At 34.1% G+C, this 22,301-nt stretch overlaps 2 protein-coding genes across 3 annotated transcripts; one reads left to right on the forward strand and one right to left on the reverse strand.

Annotated features, from left to right (window-relative positions):
• Positions 1-8,224: 8,224 nt before the first annotated feature.
• LOC140819986 (uncharacterized) lies at positions 8,225-11,698 on the reverse strand. 2 transcript variants are annotated; one of them, XM_073180278.1, is made up of 10 exons: positions 11,555-11,695; positions 11,481-11,520; positions 10,564-10,648; positions 10,158-10,232; positions 10,041-10,077; positions 9,571-9,654; positions 9,360-9,420; positions 9,157-9,263; positions 8,856-8,921; positions 8,225-8,653 (listed from the first exon to the last, which is right to left on the reverse strand). In XM_073180278.1, exons 2-10 carry the CDS (start codon positions 11,491-11,493, stop codon positions 8,558-8,560), a joined length of 624 nt encoding a protein of 207 aa, XP_073036379.1. In that variant the 5' UTR covers positions 11,494-11,520; positions 11,555-11,695; the 3' UTR covers positions 8,225-8,557. The 2 variants fall into 2 exon arrangements, with proteins under 2 accessions (XP_073036379.1, XP_073036377.1); XM_073180276.1 differs by having other exon boundaries at positions 11,481-11,698.
• Positions 11,699-17,516: 5,818 nt separating this feature from the next.
• LOC140819805 (ethylene-responsive transcription factor ERF003-like) lies at positions 17,517-18,447 on the forward strand. The gene is made up of 2 exons (XM_073180037.1): positions 17,517-17,686; positions 17,995-18,447. The coding sequence occupies exons 1-2, from the start codon at positions 17,604-17,606 to the stop codon at positions 18,437-18,439; spliced, it is 528 nt and encodes a 175-aa protein (XP_073036138.1). The 5' UTR covers positions 17,517-17,603; the 3' UTR covers positions 18,440-18,447.
• Positions 18,448-22,301: the final 3,854 nt, after the last annotated feature.

Below are 22,301 nucleotides of genomic sequence, written 5' to 3' on the forward strand. Positions count from 1 at the left end.
ATCCGGCTGTTGTCTTGTCTGTATGTGTACTTGACAACAGGTGGGACAGGATCAGGGTCCAGGAGATGAAGAGCTAGATCGTGATTAGAGTGGTGGCACCGGACTTGGACTAGATGTAGGGTTAAACACTTGACTTTAGTTTTAAACCCTAGTTTGAATAAATGTTGAAATACAGGATTTGTATTTTATATACTGATATGTATATATGTTGTATGTCACTACGTTCCGCATTTTAAAAAAAAAATTTAGACCCTGTTTTAATTGATTAATTAGTCCCAATGATGATTAAGAACTTGATTAGCGTCCGGGTCCCCACACATGGGATAAGGAGGATTATTTATCAATCATTCTCTTATCCCATGTACCAAAACTATGCCTTAGCACAAAAAAATAATATTTTTTCATAGACAATCAAAATAAGATATTTGTCTCACAAAATACAACATGTGAGACCTCATATAAATTTTTGCCAATTTTTAAATAAAACTTCCGAAAAATCAACAACAAAACAAAAACAACCTCTATATATGTAAAATATGTAATTATACATAATTTTCCATTTCAATCATGACAAGCATGCTTCACCTCGGACTAAAGTAGTAACACAACGACCAAAGAAGATTGCATGATAAAAACATGAGATTGAGCCGACATGTTTAATCAAATTTCACAAAACGATATCTTATTCCACGACACGACAAATTTAGGGAGAATTGGAGGACAGTCCCCAATCAAACCCACTTTAGTCTCAACTCCCTGGAGAGAGAAATGGCTTATCCTAATACCCATATTACCCTTATTCCCTATTTTAATTAAATTGATCCCGCGCTTTCGAAAATGGTATCAGAGCATGGTTGATTTATTTCAAACACAAAAATTTTATTATTACTAGCAACTAAATGTATGAGAAGGAGAATTTCGAAAATTATGAATCCGAACTTTAGTTCGAGAAAAATAATTTACAAGAACTATTCCAATATTTTGGAATATACACAAGTTTATCTAACTATTGTTAGATATCAGAAACAGGAGAACAAAGGAAATTTATCTCCTGATAAAAGATAGCAGTGTTTGCAAAACCTTGCATACACAAAAGGTAGACCCTTACAGGCCGAAAAAACCAGATCTTCATTGATCTGTTAAACATGTCAGGAACTACCATCCAGTTCGAAATTGAACTTATTTCGCTAGAAATAATTCAATTAGAGCAAGAATTACAGCGAAGTACATGCTTCACTGAACTCGGCACAAAAGGTATGCGTTTACAAGGTCTAAAGAACCGTAAAAACATACTTCAAGATCTACTCAGAAGAAATTCTTCAGAGAACAATGGATCTGTATAGACAGCAGATTTACGAAGGGAAGCTACTGCACCCTCAGGTAAAATCTCAGGTAAACTTATGATACAAAATAATAAGTTTCTGGAGATAGTTCCAGACTCCTCTAAGCTCTCTTTAGATCTTAGAGAAATTCAAAAGACAGTCCAAAATTATGGCAATATGCTGTATTTTGTACCGCAACGAGTTGAGAAAATCCTTGAAACCCAAGAAGAAATTCTGGGATTAATAAAGGATATTCAAACAAGAATTCAGAAACTAGAACAACAACCAAGTTCTAGTAGAAGAACTTCAGGAGGATGGTTACCACCATCTTTTGGCACTGAACCTTTGTTACATCAACAAGGGAAGGCCAGAGTGGTGTCAAAACCTTTGACTGAAGAAGAAAAGATGATCAATCTAATCAAGTCTGTCTCAGAAAAGAAATTCATCTGATGACAACTTTAGAAAGGATTGGTTTGGAGGATCTACAAGAACTTGCGGAATCTTTCGCAAATCTCAAAGTAGTAGATCTAAAGATGAATACAGCAGTAGGTGAAACACCACCTGCAATAACCTGGTCATCTTCTCAGGAACCACTAAGGGAAAGTATGGGATCTCATAATGTAAATATGAGAGAATCTCAGACTGATTTCCATACTGGTGGAGGATCACACTCAGCGGGAACAAGGGCAAGGAGAACTCAAATTCCTTTGCACCAAACACCCTATGGGAAAACTGTTTTAGATCCTATACATCCTTACGGGGTTATGCTTAACCTTGATGTATTAGACTTCAAAAACAGAGAAGATCTCATAGACGACTGGACATCTGCTATGAGGATTGCAGCAGGAACACTTGATCTCAACAAAGAAGGATTCATTAAACTTTTGGAAATGAGTCTTATGGGATCAGTAAAAATTGCTTGGGACATGACTTCATCAGACATGAAAGAGTCAGTTCTAGTTGGGGAATCTCTTAGTGAGATCGCTGGAAAAATGGCTACCCTATTTAAAGCACACTTTATAGGGGTAGACTATTTCAACAGTCAAGATACAGAGAAGAAGAAGAAATACACTCAAGCTCTGTATAGTCTTGAATTACATGACATATGTTTGGTGGATGAATACATTATGTTATTCACTAAATACAGATGGAATTCAGGAGTCGAAGAGGATATAGCTATGCAGCTTTTCTTCGCAAAAATGCCGAGCCCTTGGAGAGAAATGCTAATAAGGGAATACGTACCTGGTAATCCAGATACGTTGGCAAGAAGAGCCTCTTTCCTTAAAGAAAAACTGGCAGAATGGTGCCATATGGCAGCATTACAAAAGAATTACAAACGCTTACGGGGTATCAACAAAAGAACTCCTTTGTGTTGTAAAGAAAATGATCTTCCAACAATTATTGGAAGTAAACCACAGAAGCATAAAAGGAAAAGCTTTAGGACTCATCCTTATGCACGAAGTGGGAGAAGTTCTTGGAAACCAAGAACTGTATGGTCTAGACAGAAAGCCAGATCTTATAAATCTGGACAAAGAAGCAGACCATCAAGAAGTAGGATATCATCCCAGGCATCGAGTTCATCTCGAAGCACAGGAAGAACACCTACCAAGAAAACTTTCAGAAGAGCTCATACTAGGGCCAATGAAAGTTTCAAGGACTGCAATTGCTGGACATGTGGAGCAAGAGGTCATATCTCGACCAACTGTCCAGAAAATGAAAAAAGAGGTATTAAACGCTTCGACCCGACTCCGGATATAGAAGATGCAGTTTATTACCAGGATCTTATTCAAGTATACCGATTTGAGGACATTACCTCAGACGAAAGTATATATGAAGAAGAGGAAGTCTTAAGTCAGGAAGAATCTGATGGAACAGAATCGGAATCTGACTGAAGACGAGGTGTTTCGACACGAAACACATGAAGATTTGTCTGGGTTTTTCAGCCAGACAACTATATCTCATAACATGGTTCAAAGAATCATGAGAGAAAATCCAAGTCTACAGAGATACCAAGGTTTCTCCGCAGGACAGGTAGAAAAGTTCTTAGGAAGTCTTGGCCTAAGAAACAGAAAGCATCATCTAATCTATAAAGTTTCTCGGAAGGAAATGGCAATCCCGATGGAACTCACAGGAAATAGAATGGAGATGCAGTTAATTCCTTCCGAAGAAATCAAGGAGGAATTACAAAAACTCAAGATAGAAGTAGCAAGGACCATGTCCTGGATTCATATCGGAGCAATCCAAATTATGATAAAGGCTACTTTTAAAGAAGGGATAGATTCACCAATCGATATTGCCATATGCGATAAAAGAATAGGGAATCTACAAGATTCAGTACTGGGAACCATCTCAGGAAACCTCTGTGCAGGAAAGATTGTAGGAGTAATCTATCCAAGGATAGCCTACAACCTGGCAGATCGGGATTTCAGCCGAGCCTTGACATTGCATCAGAACTTCAAGGAAAAAAGGTTGATGAAAGAAGGTAATAGACCCTACTCTATTACTTATCAAATTTCATATGCTCTATCTAATACACATCATTCTGAATTGTTTATTAGAAATGAGTTTATTGAAATCCCTGAAATATTCGGAAAAGTTGCGCAGGCAATTTATCCAGAAAAAGTCGAGTTTCCTTTAATACAGGAAACAGATATCCAAATCCAAGACAAACCGATTCTACAGAGGAATCAAAGTCTTAGATTGGAATCAAGAAGACTATCTTTTCAAGGAGATAGAATTACAAGTTGTAGATGGGATAAAAGGCCTGTCATAGAAACCCAACAGGAGCTGAAAAGTTTTCTTACAATAGGAAAGCTCAGATGCCCAGAAGGTTGGAAGGAGGTAGAAATAGTATTTGATATTACAAAACAAAGGAATCAATTTCCGTGTAATTCAATATACTATTTGGAACAACCTACGATAGGAACTTACCAAGGACTGATTAATATCGGAGAATTGGAAGTCCAGATCCAAGGGATTCCAGGTAAAGAATCAGATCGACTGATTCTTGGATTAGAGTTTCTCGAGGAACACAAACCTTGGAAACGTCTAGAGTTTGGAATGGAGTTTATGGCAGAGGATAAAATGTGGAAAATCCAATGACCACAAGTCCATTCTCCATATACATTCCAATAGGAATGTTATATGAACAATATAAGGCAGAATACTTTGCTGCTTATATTGATTCAGGTGCTGGAATCTGTACAGCAAAACGAGGAGTTTTTCCAAATAATTTGGAAGAAGAATTACCCAAGATTGCTGGAAGAGATTTTTCCAGAAGAATCTTAATCTTATGTAAAGGGATTAAGATGACTGAAATCATGATTGGCGGTGCTGGACAAACACCTTGGTATAAGGTGAAGACACCACCAATTTATTTTCATGATACAGGAGCTGACATATTGTTAGGAAATAATTTCCTACAAATGTTCAAGTCCTATACACAAGAAAATGAGACTAGAAGATTAGTGTTCACAACACCATGTGCTCACAAAATCATAGTCCAGAGACTTAGGGAGGCATTTTTACAGAAAATTGCCAATCCAGTTTCGCAGCAAGCGTGGTGATTCAGGAAAACTTCTGAACCCGAAAATGAAAGATTCAAGACGGTTTGGAGAAACAATGCTCCAGTTAAGAGCAGATAAGAAACTCCAACCAGAAGATATAGAATGCCTTAAGATAACTCTACATACAAATGAAGTAGAGTTTGAATCTAAGGTATCACTGGAAGATGTCAAGAAGAGGATCAAAGAAAATTATAACGAAGATCCCTTGGCATGGTGGGACAGAAATCAACTCAGGGCCTGCCTTAAGATCAAGGAAGGCAAAGAGTATGAATTTGTCCGTTGTAAACCCATCCCAATGAACATCATTGATCAGAGGGATATGCAGATTATAATCAAGGAACATTTGGACCTTGGATTAATCAAAGCAGGTATATCACCATATAGCAGTCCAGGTTTTCTGGTAAGAAATCATGGTGAGATTAAACGAGGGAAACCCAGATTAGTTATTAATTATCAAGAAATTAATAAGATTCTGGAATTTGATGGGTATTTTATACCTAGTAGAGAACACTTGATTAGTTGCATACGCAACGCCAAGATATTCTCTAAGTTTGATTGCAAGTCCGGATTCTATCAGATTCGGATGCAGGAAGAAAGCAAGAAATTCACAGCTTTCTCCACACCACAAGGACATTATATCTGGGAGGTATTACCAATGGGATTGGCTAATTCACCACAGATATTCCAAAGAAAAATGGATAATCTTTTTAAAGATTATTTTAAGTTTATGTTTGTTTACATCGACGATGTTTTAATAGCATCTAAAGATATGAATGAACATGTTAAACATTTGGAGATTTTCTCTAATGTTTGTAAAAAAGAAGGACTGGTTTTATCGGAAAAGAAAGCAGTCATTGCTACAAGAAAGATTGAATTCCTCGGAATTGAAATCGATGAGTCAGGAATAATTCTGCAAGAACACATAGTGGAAAAGGTGCAGAATTTTCCAGAGAATCTCAAAGACAAGAAGCAACTTCAAAGTTTTTTAGGGGTTGTTAATTTTGCTGGGATGTTTATCAAAAACCTAGCAAAACACAGGAAAGTGTTCAGTCCATTGTTGAAAAAAGATGCTAGATTTATATGGACAGAAGAACACACAAAAGGACTTATCCATTTGAAGAAGGTTTGCAAAAATCTTCCAAAGATGGCTATTCCTCAAGACGAGGATGATCTGGTATTATATATCGATGCCAGTGATCATTGGTGGGCTGCAGTACTAACCAAGCTCACACCAGATGGAGAACAACCATGCAGATATTGTAGTGGGTTATTCTCAGATGCAGAAGCCATAAGATGGCACATCAACGAAAAGGAATTTTATGCAGTAAAAAGGGCCTTTGAAAAATGGCCATTATTTCTACTTGCAAAGAAATTCACTTTGAAAGTTGATAACACACAAGTTAAAGCCTTTTTAAGGAATAGAATTGAGTCTAAACCCGAGAAGGCTAGATTACTACGATAACACACAAGTTAAAGTCTAAACTTGTGTGAAACGGTCTCTCGAGTCGTATTTGTGAGACGGATCTCTTATTTGGTTCATACATGAAAAAGTATTACTTTTTATGATAAGAGTATTACTTTTTATTGTGAATATCCGTCGGGTTAAGCCTCCGTGAGACATCTCACAGATTAAAATCCGTGAGACATCTCACATGAGACTCACTCTATTTTTTATTGAGAATATGGATAGGGTTGATCCGTCTCACAGATTAAGATCTGTGGAAAGATCTCACATAAGACCCACTCAAATAAAAAAATATCCTTAAAAAATTACAAAGTATTTCATCTTTATTTAATCATAAAATATCATAGAACCTGTTTTAATCCATTTTTGTTTATCTATAACTATCATATCTCAATAAAATATTTTTTATCTTTATCTACAATTTTGAATATTTATATAATTTATCACATTTAACATAAAAAATATAAATATTTCTACCACATAATCATAACATGAAATTAAAAACTATGATTAAATTCAAAATTTAAAAAATAACTTTTAATTTCAAATACTATATATATATTACATACAAAAAAAATTTGTGAAACTGTCCCATGAGCTAATTTCGTAAGATAGATCCTAAATCCAATCCAACTCTCAAAAATATTGGTTTTCATGTTAAGTATAAACTAAATAGACTCATCTCATGAATATAAACCTATAAGACCAAAGTTGTGTATGTGGTTCACACGGTCTTGAGATGATCTATTAAAAAAAAAAATTATTGCGATAAATAATTATAAAGTTCAATTTGTAAATTAAAAATGACTAAATGATTAGATATCTAATAGATAGATTTTTTTTTTTTAAAATACAATATCAAGTGCCTATAAAAACAATCATAACACAAAGTTGATCATATGCTTTCCCTTTAATTACGAAAACTTTTCTTGATTTAACACAAAATAGATTTATTTTGTCAACAAACTTTTCACCTTCAAAAAGAAAAAGGCGTTGGCATATTTAAAATCCACTTGCCTCTCACTCAATCAAATCATCTCCTTCACCATCACCAAATCTCATCTTTTATATCGTCTTTTCAGCATCTTCTTCTTTTTTTTCTATTTCATTTTGACGAAAAATAAAACACTTGCAACGAACCATCAATAATTATACTAAAGCAAAAACTTATGTAAAACGATCTCACAGATCATATTTGTGAGATGAATCTTTTATTTAGATCACTCATGAAAAAATATTATTTTTTATGCTAAGAGTATTACTTTTTATTGTGAATATGAGTAAAGTTGACTCGTCTCACAGATTATGATCTGTGAGACGATCTCACATAAGACCTACTCTTATACTAAATATAACGCAAAGTTTGCGTGTGGCTGACTATATCTAATATGTTATAAAATATCGAAAACTTTATATTTCAAATTTTATTGACAAAAGCTTGTGTAAAACAGTCTCATGAACCGTATTTTGTGAGACAGGTCTCTTATTTAGATCATTCATAGAAAAATATTACTTTTTATGTTAAGAGTGTTACATTTTATTGTGAATATCGGTAGGATTGACATGTCTCATAGATAAAGATTCTTGAAAGCGTCTCACAAAAAACCTACTCAATTTTATACCATGAAAGTAGTATTTTAGCAAATTAGAAAAATTAGACTGCCAATATAATACATTTTCAAAGCTCTCAAAACATTAGACCAATTCAAAGGACATGGATACATCCCACAGCTTCGACCGATCACTTAACCCCGTTCATCTTCAGCACAAGATGTAGCATCGAATATATGATGATAATGACATATCTATTCCACGTGTATAATCTCCAGTTTAACTTGAAAAGGGGAAGCAACAAGATGAACTTTGACAAGACATGAAATCTTGGAGAAATACGTCAACTTATAAGTAATTTTATAGATACAAGTTGAGAATGTCATTCATTACAGGGAGACAGGAGATGAATGTAGAAACATTAAAAGTACTTTGTGTTTATAATTAATGACATAGTGAAAAGGAAGAAATAGCAAATTAAATAACTGAATAAATGAAGATGCCTCTGAACATATCCATAAAAAACTCCAGCTATTCAATCGTTCTTACCACGGTGAACACCATAATGCTGTAACATGCATGCATCAAGGACACTGTAAGAGGATAGTATCTTGATTACTAGTATGGCCACAGGAAACAGACTCGACCTCCACTCAGCTAAGATTGGATCTCGTCCACTCAACAAAATTGTCCAGGATCAAGGGCCATGCGAGTTCTGGATCATAATTGTCAAGATCTGGGAAGCTTATCTGTTAAAAGATCATCAATGACAAGTGTTTGTACATCAGTGAAGTCTCTGACACAGATGAGATACAGCTACTACGGGGAAAGGGGATAACTGGAATTGATCATACAAAGAGGAAGATACAATTTGAAGGGGTCAACAAAAGTTTTATTGTTTATATAAAGAGGTTAAATATTTGCTATTCAATTAAGAAGAAGCACCATTACTTCATTACAAAACCGATAGAACCCCATCCACTGATCCATGTTGATAACCATGTAATCAATTTGTATCTGCAATCAACCATAAGCAGGCTTAAAGAATAAGTATCTCTTGCATATGTGATAATAGCAATTGCATAAATGACTTACTGTCTTCTGCATTTTTATTTAAGAAAAAAACCATGCAATGCTAACAAATATTTATGTTTCTGTTTTGTTTATTCTCATCGGGGCTCATAACTTGAGGGCTAATAAAGTTATGCATTGTTCAATCAAAACTAAAGTACAAAACATCAAAACTCTGAACCTTTAGATATTGAATAAGTGCATCCACTTGAGGCTGAAAATGTGATCCTAGGACAAGATCCAACAGTACACAAATACTTTCGATGTCGATGCTTTTCTGCTTCTCCTCTGGAAGAACATAGAATGAAAACTAATAAGGGGGAGGAAAAAAACCATAGCTTCCAAAAGAATTAGCGCCATGAAGTAAAGTCCATGTAAACTTACCAGTCAAGCAATATCTAAAAGCAAAAGAGTAGAAATCCACAAAGTTTGGAGGCCGTCCAACCTTGTGACGAGAAAAACACAAAACTTCTCAGTTCTAGACATGAGTACGCAATTCAAACATCAGATCAGCATGTGCCCAGATTCAAAAACCACACTGGAACTCAAATGTTCATTTAACACCCTGGAAGTTCCAAAAACTAAAAGATCATACCTCTCTCTCAAGATCCAGTAGCGCCTTCTTCAATTTAATTGTTGTGTCAGCTCTCAATGCTTTAAGGCCTCTCCGCCACTCATCCTAAAGAAGATATTCCATGGGGAGACATTTTCAAGTTGGTAAATTTTTTGAAAAAGATGACATGTTTGCATGAGAAACATACAGAGGTAAGAGTGGTTACAAGAAAAGAATTGACAATTTTTCATGAGTCCGAACGAGACTTCAAAAAATTTCATCTTCCCCTACCCCCGACCATACGCTGACACAACAGAACTGACAAGAAAGACGAACATGAAAAAAACTACTAAACAGCAGATTAAAACACAGTGACCCTGAACCCGAAATATAGTTTAGTTTATCCCAAAGAATGTTGAATAATTTGAAAGTTGAAATATCCTCAGATTATGTAATTCATTAGAGCCATTACTTCCTGTACTAAGGATACTTAAGTAAATATGCATTCATACCAAGGTGAAGTACCCTTGTTTCTCCGCTTGCATTTTCCTAGTACCATGAGCACAACAGTCAATTTAAAGAACAGAGGATGGCAACATTGGACAGAAGAATATGACTATGGAACTCACCAAGCAAACATCAAAATTCGCACATCCATATGATCAACTTCCAAATCTGAGCAGAGTGACTCAATTCCCTCGGGACTACACAATGAAATTTGACAAAGTCGAGCAACTTTAGGTACATCAGAAAAACTCAAAAACAAAAGTAAAAAGAAAAAGAAAAACTGCTATGTGATTCCAACATAACTATTCTTAACACCTCAATGAATGCAGCAAACAAATCACATCAGAGTAAAAGACGGAAAAAAATCCCCAATATCTTCTTCATGCAGTTTCAAGATTAAAAATGACACGGTAACACACATTTTTGGTGTCTTGATTTGAATAATAAACTTATCTCCAGATAAATAAGAATAGTAGAGCTTACAAAGCCAAGTATAAGATTTTATCACAACTACAAAAGGATGCTTACTCAATCAAACCAGAGGAATTTCTAGCATATGAGTAGAAGAGATGATCAATTCGCTCCAGCTCTTTAGTTGCTGCCTTACCAGAAGCTGGGGGAAAAGGCATTCTACTCAGTGAAGCATTTTTAAAGCAAACACTTTTAAATCAAACACAAAAAATATGATGCAGGTGTGTAATTTTTAAATGTAATATCTGGTCGAGAATAAAACAATGTGTGTGGTGTGTGTGTGGCTTCTGGGTTCATTTGGGATGGAACTTTCTGGTTGAAGGTTAGTTTGAAAAAACCGATAATCTATTAGAATTCTCGACTAAACCATTAGCTCATTAGTACATAGATGCCTTTTTTTAGATACACAGATGCCTTTTGATTCTATGATGAGGATCAAGGGAGCCTTTTCAGTGGAACTAAACCAAAGAACCGCACAATGATGGGATCTTAACGACCAATCAAATTATTTTTTGTAAACTAAATCACACTGGCACTTCAAACTAACTAACCCAGTTCTCCAATAAAAATCTCATAAAATCTAAGGTTGACAAATAACATCATATTCAACCTAAAAAACCGACAATAAAGAACTAGGACATCCAAATAGGCTTTGACGGATGTCCAAAAAAACACTACATCCAAAGTATGAACTATCTACAGCTTTCCTCCCAGTACCGAAGAATAAAATCCACTCCATCTGAAGTTCCTAGCTAATCAGCTTAATCTTCACTCAATCAACAAAAGCAATTCAAACAGAACATGGGTCTCAAGTAAATTCATCAAACTAATAACAAAGATCGTAACTTTGACTGTGTCAACAACGACCGATCAATAATCAAGCCTCATAACATCAAAACAAATCGTCAAAAACACAAAAACCGACCAGAAGTAATAAGAAATCTCAATTCAGAGAAAAAAAAAAGATAACCCACCGGCGCGAAGCATATCGGATGAATTGGCAGAGGGTGAGATTTCGGTGGCTTTTCTAGAAGAATTGCGAGGCATCTTCTGTAAGAAGAATCTAGCAATTTAATCCTTTCTTCCCCGGGAAGAAAAGGGGAGAGGGTTTTCGTCCAATAGCAAGAATTACAGTATACAGGATGCGTAATTGAGTAGGCATGTTTCACTCTGCTCCAACAAGAACGCGCGTACGATAGCGGGACGTGCGGTGAAACGACAGTAGGATGTCCACTTAGAAAAGAATACGGACGTGAGAAATTCCCCGGTGGGGCCGCGTTGTTATCGGATAGTTCGATCCAACCTTTCGAATAGAAGCAGAGTCAACTCTATCGATATTCACAACAAAAAATAATATTACTAACATAAAAGGTAATATTTTTTTTTAATAACTCAAATAATAGATTTATCTCACAAAATACGATATTTGAGATCGTCTCATATAAATTTTTGTCAAAAGATAGATACAAGAGTATGTTTCGTATCAGACATTATTATATATCTATATTATTTGATCTAGTTTATATTTACAATAAAAATAATATTTTTACATGAAAATTAATATTTTCTCATGGTCCTGATCAAGTCGAAGACCCGTATCACAAAATTGACCATTAAAAAGTTCTTACAGGAGTTTTTGCATGTATTCAATGTTATATAATGAGTTGTATATGATTTTTTTGCAAATTTTTATACAAACATTATACATAAGAAAAAAAAACAAAGATAATATCATATATTATAAGAAAATCAGTGGACATGGATTAAATTACGTGATTCGAGTCACTTATCTCACCATATAAATTATTGTACGCAATAATATAAGTTGTAAGGATGAGTTTTTGTTGTAAAAAAATTTGATATGGTCCAAAATAATCTAAGTGTAATAATGTTGTAATTTGTGAAATTAATTTACTAATTATATGTTAAATCCAATTATTTAAGACAAAAACTTATATGAGACCGTCTCACATATCAATTTTATAAGACGAGTCTTCGATTTGGTCCAACTCTGGAAAAAATTACTTTTAACTAAAAGTATAGATCAAATTAAATCGTATCAAAGATAAAAATCTATTAGACCATCTCAAAGAGACATGAGATATTGTTATTTCAATTACTATTATATGATCAAGTAAAATTAAAATTAAGCTAAACTTCCTTGATTGGGCTGGGCATGCCTTTGTATTTGACGTGGGCGGATGAATTCTGGGCCGTTAGTTGGGCCATAAACATTTGTATTAAGGCCCACTAATAATTTTTAGTTTTTTTTTTCTACATAGGCATGCTGACATTGTCCCACTCATACCAGAGAATGATGGACTTCCCTCCCTTTCGTCTCTCGAGTAAATCTAGATGCGGTCATATTTTATACACACTTTAAATTAAATTTCATTTAGTTTTTACCCTTAACTAGAGTTTAAACACGTGATTTTCATATTATCTTCGAAATATTTTACCACTATATCATGTTCGTGGAAGCTTGTTCGAGTAATCTTTGTTAATATATAATACATAACAAATATATTGTCCCACTAATACTAGGGAATGATGGACTTCCCTCTGGTTCGTCTCTCGAGTAAATTCGGATGCAGTCATAGTTTATGTACACTTGAAGTTGAATTTCATTTAGTTTTTATCCATAGTTAGAGTTTAAACATGTGACTTTCATATTATCCTCAAAATATTTTACCACACGTCATGCTCACAATTTCAATCAAATATACATACCAAAATATCAAATTCCTTGTCATATTCCACAAACTATTAATCCGAACATAATTCAACAACATCCACTAATTAACCAAAACCTTACATGATTTCACACTCTCAATAAGAAATATGTGCTAAAAAACAACACATTTTTCATCTCTAACAAACATTTCTCCTTGTCGTCAATGGACTATAATAACTTATAGTTCATCTGACATCAAAATCTCAGATATCTCGAATTCGATACTCAATTATAACCAACTTCATCCAACACAAAGAAAAAAAAACATTTCCCAAAATCCTTCTCCAATTTATTTCCCCATAGCATTAAAATTAAAGGGAAAAAAAAGGCATGGCTCATATATTGTAAAAAGTATTTATACAATTTATTTATTTTTTGTATTAAAAATGGATTATTATCTATGATTCTATATTACTCATCGAGTGTTAGTGTCTGTTATCAGTTGATTGACACATTTATATTATTAAATTACATTATTATCTATTCAATTTTATTAAAATTTCACTTAAGTCAATCGATAATGATAAAAAAAACTTTACACACACGTATCGCGTGTATCGAATAACTAGTTATTATAAAATGAGCGGACAAACAAACGGCCCACATAACCAAGTAGGAAGATTTCCCTATAGATTTTTTTTTTCAAATAAATTATTTTAAATTCTTATAATTATAATTTTATTTATTTCTTTTTGCGATCCCAAAGCACGCGTAAACAACCTTTTTCTCTTGTCATCACATACCAAATTTGTTGACTCAAATTTTATGTGCATGGAAACAATAGCTAGTTTAATAATTAATTTCTCAATGGCATCACATCAAAGTTGCCCCATTATTACAGGAAATTTGGGTTCAGTCCCCAGCCGCCATTTTTTTTTGTGTTCAGTCCTTAGGTACTTTTTTAGTACCACATTTTCACATGAAGTGTACCACATTTCCACATGAAGTGTACCACATTTTGTATGACATAGTACCACAATTTTGTGGGTAGGGAGTGAAGCCAAAGAAATTTTTTGGTTGGGGATTTTTCAATAACTTCCCCCATTATTACACCTTTTTTATTGAATTTTAAATGAAAGATGGCAGCTTTCAAGTTTTAATTCACAATTTTTTTTTTTAAAAAAATAAAAGATTCAAATCATTTAAGCTTGAAGTTCCAAATTAGGAGCATACACTTGAAGTATATTTTTTGCTAGAATAATATCTAATTTTAGCAACATTTATGATAATGCTACAAGATAAAATAATTATAAACCTAACAATTGATTTTTGTCGGTAAATTTTCGTTCTTAATCCACTAATTTGTTCATTTTTCGATTCTCTCGTTTTCATCCGAAAAAGCTTATGTGACGGCGAAAATTGTTAATGTGTTTGATGTCGCGTCAATATTTTGATTAAAAAAAATTAAAATTGAGAAAATAATAATAATGCAAGTTTTTTTTTGAATATCAAAAAATAAAATAAAATCTATACCCGTTGACAACTAATAGATTTGTATAATCATTACAACTCAAAGATCGAGGAATTATATTTTACATCACTAGACGTAAATATATATTTGTCATTTATTTGTCATTTTAAATAAATATTCATTAATGGCCAAAATTTTGCATTTGGCAAGCTAAACCAAAATGATAAAAAGACAACCACCTACGGTGAAATTTGACTCCAAATAATAGCGATTGCATATATATTATGAGGACTTTCACATAACTATAATATTATTATAATTACCATTACCACTAACTTATTATATATAATATATATAGTTTTGTTATCATGTCTGATATCTATGGATGTGCTTATTAACCCTGGCTCATCACTAGTCTAAATAGAAGACATGTTAGCACAGACCTATGTATTCTCCTATAATTCTAGGTTTGAGTGTTCAATTCATTCATTATATTATTTTTCAGCAGCATCCTTAGCTGCTACCCCTTATATCATCACTCTCTGACTTGAGCGTCAGATCGGTTACGCTGGGACATCCTCCCGGACCCCTTCTAACGGTCTCCTCGTGATTTCAGGCTCAGGAAAAATTCAAAACCTGCGTTACGACTAGTTTCACTTCTTGGAATCGGACCCTAAACTTTAAGTGAGTATCAATGTCCATCAATCTTGTTTATTTTTGTGTCCAGATGAGACTTATATATTAGATATGATGAAACATATCAAAATTATATATCCAGTAAGTGAGTACCACTCAGTGGTGAGTACAGAGATAGACACGATTGATGGTCAGGATAACAAAACTACACACACATGTGTGTGTATATATCATTTGAGTTAATTACTGTTTGTTATTACAATATATAAAGGTGTTTAGCAAATAGCAAATGATGTAAAAACTCATGATTTTGGCACACTTTTTGCAGACAAACAAGGAAAACCACAGGAACAAAAATTGTTTGGATTCTGAAAAGTCATGAACTCCATAATCATCTGTAGGATTTTTGCCTATGATCAAACACCAACTTTTTTGAAGTGTGCACATATTCATAGGTTTTTTCCATTAAAAAATGTATTCGCTTTTCCTTAAAATTGACAAGTTGGCCCATGATTAACCTGCAATATTTTGGAGAAATCGACGGAGATTTTTATCATTGCCTCGATTCTTTCCTGTTATTGACCAGTCCCCAGAAGTTTGTCAAGGCTAGTAATTTTATATCTCAATGGGTAAATAAGTTTTAGGAGCATGCAACAGCAACCCAATATTAGAAGTGAGAAAAGGACACAAAATCTATGTCAACATCTAAATTTAATTTATTGCATTCTTGGATTTAATCCCATCAATTGTTGATTATGATATATTTTATTCATATCGTATAAATTATTTGACATGTAGGATGAGATCGTGATACAATATATATGTTATAAAAATAATAATTCTATATATATGTCATATGTGTGTTCTCACCAACATAGAAAACTAAATTAAAAGAAGTAATATGTTATTTCACATCTAAAATATATAACCTTTGGATGATATAATGGAAGTTTATTTTTCGACCACACTAATTATCTACCGTTGTCTCCACAGTCGAGATGAAACTCATTTATTAGATATGATAAAGAATATCAAAATAGTACATCTACTAAGTGTCATCTCATCAGTAAATATAAAGATGATAATAATTTGTGGCTATATATATATTAATATATATACATACATACATACATACATATATATATATATATATATATTAATTGTCACCTGGGCAGGTTTTCCTATGTTTAGAAAATATGTAAAATATATAATGTGATATCAGCCACATATGGTATGTCTACTAAAAACTTCATCATATATATTAATTTTGATATGCTATTCATCTATTGTGTCCACCTATGTCTTCACCGTTGAGATGAAACTCATCTATTAGATATGATGAATACTATCAAAATTGAGCATCTACTATGTAAATGTCGTCTCAACGATCAACGTGTATATATATATATATATATATATATATATATGGTAATCCCATTCCTCCACGTTAGGAGGCCATGATCTTGCGAAAGATGCATTTCATCTGCCAATGTTGCTAAAATTCATGCACGTTCTTCTATTAAAATACACACTACATGTATCCAACAAAAAATATTTATAAATTAAGAATACCAAGTCCCTACATACTCCCTTGTATACTTGAAGTCCAAATCTTTGGAAATATAAAATCTTTATCTTTAAAAATTGAAAATCCATTGTTATTCTAAGTCTTAATGGCTCACTCGAAATAAATTTCGAATTGTTTGTAAATATAACCCAGTTTTTGCCATAAAATTTACAAAATTTATAGAATTTGTATATCAAGTGCTTGGATCGTTTGAGCTTGGTCATCCAAGTATAGAAAAATGACCAAATGCTGTAAATAAATCCGGACGATATCGAATCAAATCTAATTGTATCAATTTTCATCAAATTTTCTATTGTCACATCGACAGAAAGATTGTTACATGAGTTTCGAACTCGAGATCTACCTTAAATGAAGCCATTGTCACCAAGACGAGGAGTTTGACAAAAAAAGAGTTGTTTTTTTTAATACAACATCAATTTGCATGCATAGTGTAATGAGCCGTAAAGTGTCTAAGCTGGCACGTCTCGCGATTACGGGCTTGAATGTAGGCATCCGAATACTTAAACAAAGATAATGGGAATGGGAGATGAAAGGGTATAGAAAAGTCTCGTGGGGTCAAATCTCATCCTTGATTGCCAGCTGAAAGCCGCAAAGCACGCTTACATAAACCCCCCCTCGATCTTGTTCTTCTCACTGCCACTGTCCTTTCGATTCGAGACATTATCAAAAACTATTTTTTCCCAATTTTATAGAACTGTAGAACTTCATTTTTCCCACCTGCTACCTACATGGCCAGACAGCAGCAACGGTACCGAGGCGTCCGGCAGCGGCATTGGGGATCCTGGGTGTCCGAAATTCGCCACCCTTTACTGTAAGCTCCATGTTCTCTTCATGTATTTGTGGACTAACTTCTAGTTTTCTCTCTGTGGGGATGTATCCAAGAAATTCAGATGATGGCATAGTACTGCATTAATCAAATCTCAGCTTTAATTTTTAAAAATACTAATTAACTTCCCATCAATTCAAGCTTCTGGTTCATTTTTTCTTGGAATTAACGAGCATGACAGTCCTCTCGCAAAACTAAAATGTATACTGTGGATTTGTTCTGATACAGTTTTTATGTAATATTTTGTTTTGTCCACGGCTATACTGACAACTTCTTTTATATTGTCCATTCAGAAAGACAAGAATATGGCTAGGCACATTCGAGACAGCAGAGGATGCGGCCAAGGCATACGACGAGGCTGCACGTATCATGTCTGGGCCTAGAGCGCGCACAAACTTCTCCCACAACCCGAACGAGCCCCGGTCATCGTCCGCGAAGCTTCTTTCGCCAACACTAATGGCTAAGCTACATAAATGCCACACGGCTTCCCTCAAAATGGTCAAGAAACCAGTTGTTAATAAGCTAAACGAAGCAGAACATTTTCCATGTTTTGACAGTGGGAATGCCATCGATTTAAACAATGATCAAAAGTGTGTTAATAATTCTGAAATCCCAGTTGGAGATCATGCCCAAAAATTCGAATCTCTTGAAGATCATCACATTGAGCAGATGATTCAGGAGCTACTTGATTATGGTTCAATCGAGCTTTGTACTGCTATGGGAAATTCAACAATGTAGTGGAGAGATTTTAGTATTGTTTCCCCCCCCCCCCCCCCCCCCCCCTTCCCTTGAGTCTGTTTCTTGCTCCTATATCTTGACAAATATTATATTATCAACTAGTCATTGTAAAACGAATAAATTTTGATTACTACATTATACAAATTCTTGAAATTTTAAAAATATTACTTAAAAAATCCTTATCCTAAAATGAACTTATTTTATGATTTTTTTTTTCATTATTCAGTTCGTAAAAATGCATATATTAATAAATCATTAGAAATTTGTCCTAATATCATATGCTGTAATAAATGTAGCCTGAGATTCCGTGGGTGTTTCTTGGCCTCCATAAGCATTTAATGCTTTTGGAAATATTTTTTTCCACTCCATGTTAGTCTTAAAGGTTGATGATATATTTTTCATGTGGCTCATTTTTTTAAAATAGAGAGAGATGGGTCAAAATTTAATTGTTTATGCCTATTTAAAATAAGCAATTGGAATATTGAAATCTGATCATAACATTCTTATATCACAAAATGTCGTTAGATTATATCATAAGTCTCTTGTGATACGGTCTCATAGATCTATTTATGTGATACAGGTCAACCCGATTCATATTTAAAGTGAAAAGTAATATTTTTGACATAAAATGAGTTGAGTCGTATAAGAGATCCGTATCAACAGATCTTTTTGAATGAGGTTGGGAAAAATAGGGCTCATAATTGATGTTCACTAAGGACAAACAGAGTTCAGAATTTTTAACCAGATAACAGCTGCTGCACACTACTATAGAATTGGAGTCATATTGTTGATTTAAAGTTCTGCTTTTTTGTTGTCTTTTTGAACCAATTTTTTAAAAAAATTATTTATAAATAAATAATAAATAAATTGTGTTATTGTAATTAGGGACAGTGCCCAATCTCTTGGTTTGATACTGTCCAAAAACATTTCAACATAAAAGTCCCCGCGCATTCATTCCCCAAATTACCAATCCAAGAAAGATTTTCAAAATGAATGTGTACACTTTGTTTCAAATTCCATTACTTCTGTTACAATTAGAATACGAGAATGAGGTAAGAGTAAATTTTTTTAGAGAAATGAATTTCATATAAAAGTTAAAAGTATGGATCATTTAAGACGATCTCACAAATCCATATCTATGAGATGAGTCGATCCGATCTATACTTGCAATGTAGAATGATACTTTTGACACAAAATTTAATAATATTTTTCATGAGTCGGATCAAAAATTCATTTCACAAATTTGACGATGAATACATGTAATGACTGCATTCCTAATACATGCATGTTTTCAACAAGAATCCCTATCAATCCTCTTGCAGAGACATCACCAAATGGGTACAAAACCATGTTACTTGCATACTTTGAATGCAATATTTCACTTGTCCACAACTAAAACTTTCAATCTAAATTGGGCCCATTTCCCACGACTGCCTTCACATGCCTTCCCATCAACTTACATGCATTTTCTCCGCTCCTCGATCTCAGTCTATGGAGGATGAATATATAGAGGTTCAAGTATATATCTTGAGTAGACTTGATTTAAACATTTTCGAATCTATCATCTATATCCGTCTAAAAAACAATAATTTTCACATCTTCTATTTGGTTTTTCTGATGTTAACGAAGATAGTTATGTCGAAACTCGTGTTCTAAAAGGCGTTATTAGGCACTGGATGGTCGCCCACCGTCCCGATTTTTAGAAAGACGATGCATCTGAGCGTATTTATAGTGTAAAATTTTCAAAACTATTACCCACCATATTTGAGAATACAAGTTATTATGATTCCTTCACTATTACAAGCCATAATATATATAAGAATAAATGAAGACGGGAGTCAAACCTTTAATCCAATTTCTATTCAATCTTTGATTGTCCATTAGAAAGCGTGTTGCTAATGACCATCAATCAACGTCCTAATCATGCTTAACAACTTATAATTCTCTGGCAAATTTGATGGATCCAAAGTTCATTAAGTTGATGATATGAGCGTCACAATTAGTTGCTCAATGCCATGCCCCATCATCTATATATTTCAAGAGTTTCATCATATGATAAAAATTTAAGCATAAATCGACCCGATTGGAGTTCAAATAAGTTAAATTTGAATCATGTTCATTGCATAAAGTAGAGGTAATCACTTGTATTCAAACAAGAATAGCAATTTTCGTAGAACTTTTTTTCCCCACGCTCAATTATTAGATCTTGTTAATTTTCCACAGGTTTTGAGTGTCATGAGAGTGGTGCATGCATGTGGTTGTATTTCCATATTGGGCCAAAGTTTTACTATCTGGTGTCTGTGTTTCTTCTGATCTAAGTTTATTGCGTCGATTCTCAAGAAAAACCATGTAGAACGCATTTTAGAGAAGAGTTTGATGGAATATATATAATATATAATACATATTGAGTTGTATGTGTGAATGAGCTTTACATGTGTGCGAAAGAAAATTGGAGAATGATGCGTTTGTCTCATATAGGACAATTAAAGTGGTATAAAAGAGCTTATATTGTATCATACTTTAAGGAAATGTAAGAATGATTAGTCAAGAGGCTCGGTGGAATGATGAGTTTGTCCCATATAGTGGTATAAAAGAGCTTATATTGTGTTATATACTTTAATGGTCAAGAGGCTCTCTCTCGCACGGCGTGTAAGGGTGCAAATCAAGAGTTTGAATTGGAAAAGGCTTGACTTGTATGCAAGCATACGAGCGCGGCTTCTCGTATGGATGTTATCAGATGTGCCAAGCTAGAAAGTTCAGGTACTATTTTCGTTCATCAGTGTGGTGATTTGTGCAATATCGCTATAGGTTTGTCCGTTGTATCCTCGAAAGAGTCGTGCGGTTAAATCATCGGAGGGGACGCTACAATTTTCCCATTGTATCTTCGAAACAGTCGTCCGGTTAAATCCCCGAAGCACATATCGTAGGGGATAAATATGTTTTAAGGATACTATACTTACTATACGCCTCGATTTAGTTTTGTTCTTATGATATACTTATCCAATTTACTGCTTTTTGTCGCTGCTTGCTGTTTGTTGTTTACACCCGAAAATGTCCTACTCAAAACCAAAACATGAATATCACTTTGGATTGTACGTTAATGGACATATTTTATAAATGAAATTACTTCTGTTTCCATACAAATTCTTGAAGTATATCATTTTGCGGTAATGCTTTCCAGATCAGGCTGCCAACTATCATAAGATGCAAGTGATAATCTCCCAGCAGACAGCCCACCTGTTGAAAGATCTGAATCCTCCCTATTCCTATAACCTCTTTTCTTCCCATAAAAATTCATCATCTCCTCTTTGGAAATATCGCTATTGCAGGATTTAAACTTCATCCCTGCACTCACTAACATTCCATTTTTTCCATTTTTGACCTCTAATCCATTCTTGCTGTTCCTAAACGACCAACAAAACGAGCCCGTTTCATCAATGTCAGTATTTTGATTGTTAGCAGGCTGGTTCCCTCCTTCAAGTATAAAAGGTGAACAATGGAGTTGAAGTTTCTTGACAGTATTAATGGGAACAACATAGTATTTTTTGCCAAGACTTAGCACGGTGTCTGGAGAAATTATGTCATATGGCTGCTGGAAGATTGTGGGGTGTGTGACACAGAATTTGGGGTTACGGTTGAGTAGCTCTGAAGCTAGAATTGGCCGGTCGTGTAGCTCCACATGACCGCCTGGATGAACTATCTTTACAAACATGTTCTTGCTGTTGTTACTACAAAACCATATGGAAATCGAACTCATGATTGTTTTTCTTTTTCGTTTCCTTAAAAGTATTGATGTTTATATGGGAGGGGTAAGGGTTTTGTGCAGGCTGTTTCTTTAGCATAAAGATTCGTACCAAGATTC

The sequence above is a fragment of the Primulina eburnea genome, chromosome 18, assembly GCF_022965805.1.
Source record: "Primulina eburnea isolate SZY01 chromosome 18, ASM2296580v1, whole genome shotgun sequence".
NCBI classification, from domain to species: domain Eukaryota; kingdom Viridiplantae; phylum Streptophyta; class Magnoliopsida; order Lamiales; family Gesneriaceae; genus Primulina; species Primulina eburnea.

Bases quoted from the DNA above. Each gene is read 5' to 3' on its own strand.
- LOC140819805 (XM_073180037.1), top strand. From the start codon at position 17,604: ATGGCCAGACAGCAGCAACGGTACCGAGGCGTCCGGCAGCGGCATTGG. The intron at 17,687-17,994 runs GTAAGCTCCATG...TTGTCCATTCAG, and splicing joins GAAATTCGCCACCCTTTACT to AAAGACAAGAATATGGCTAG.
- LOC140819986 (XM_073180276.1), bottom strand. From the start codon at position 11,553: ATGCCTCGCAATTCTTCTAGAAAAGCCACCGAAATCTCACCCTCTGCC. The intron at 9,655-10,040 runs GTATGAATGCAT...TATCTTCTTTAG, and splicing joins AACAAGGGTACTTCACCTTG to GATGAGTGGCGGAGAGGCCT. The intron at 8,654-8,855 runs GTAATGGTGCTT...ATCTTTTAACAG, and splicing joins TCTATCGGTTTTGTAATGAA to ATAAGCTTCCCAGATCTTGA.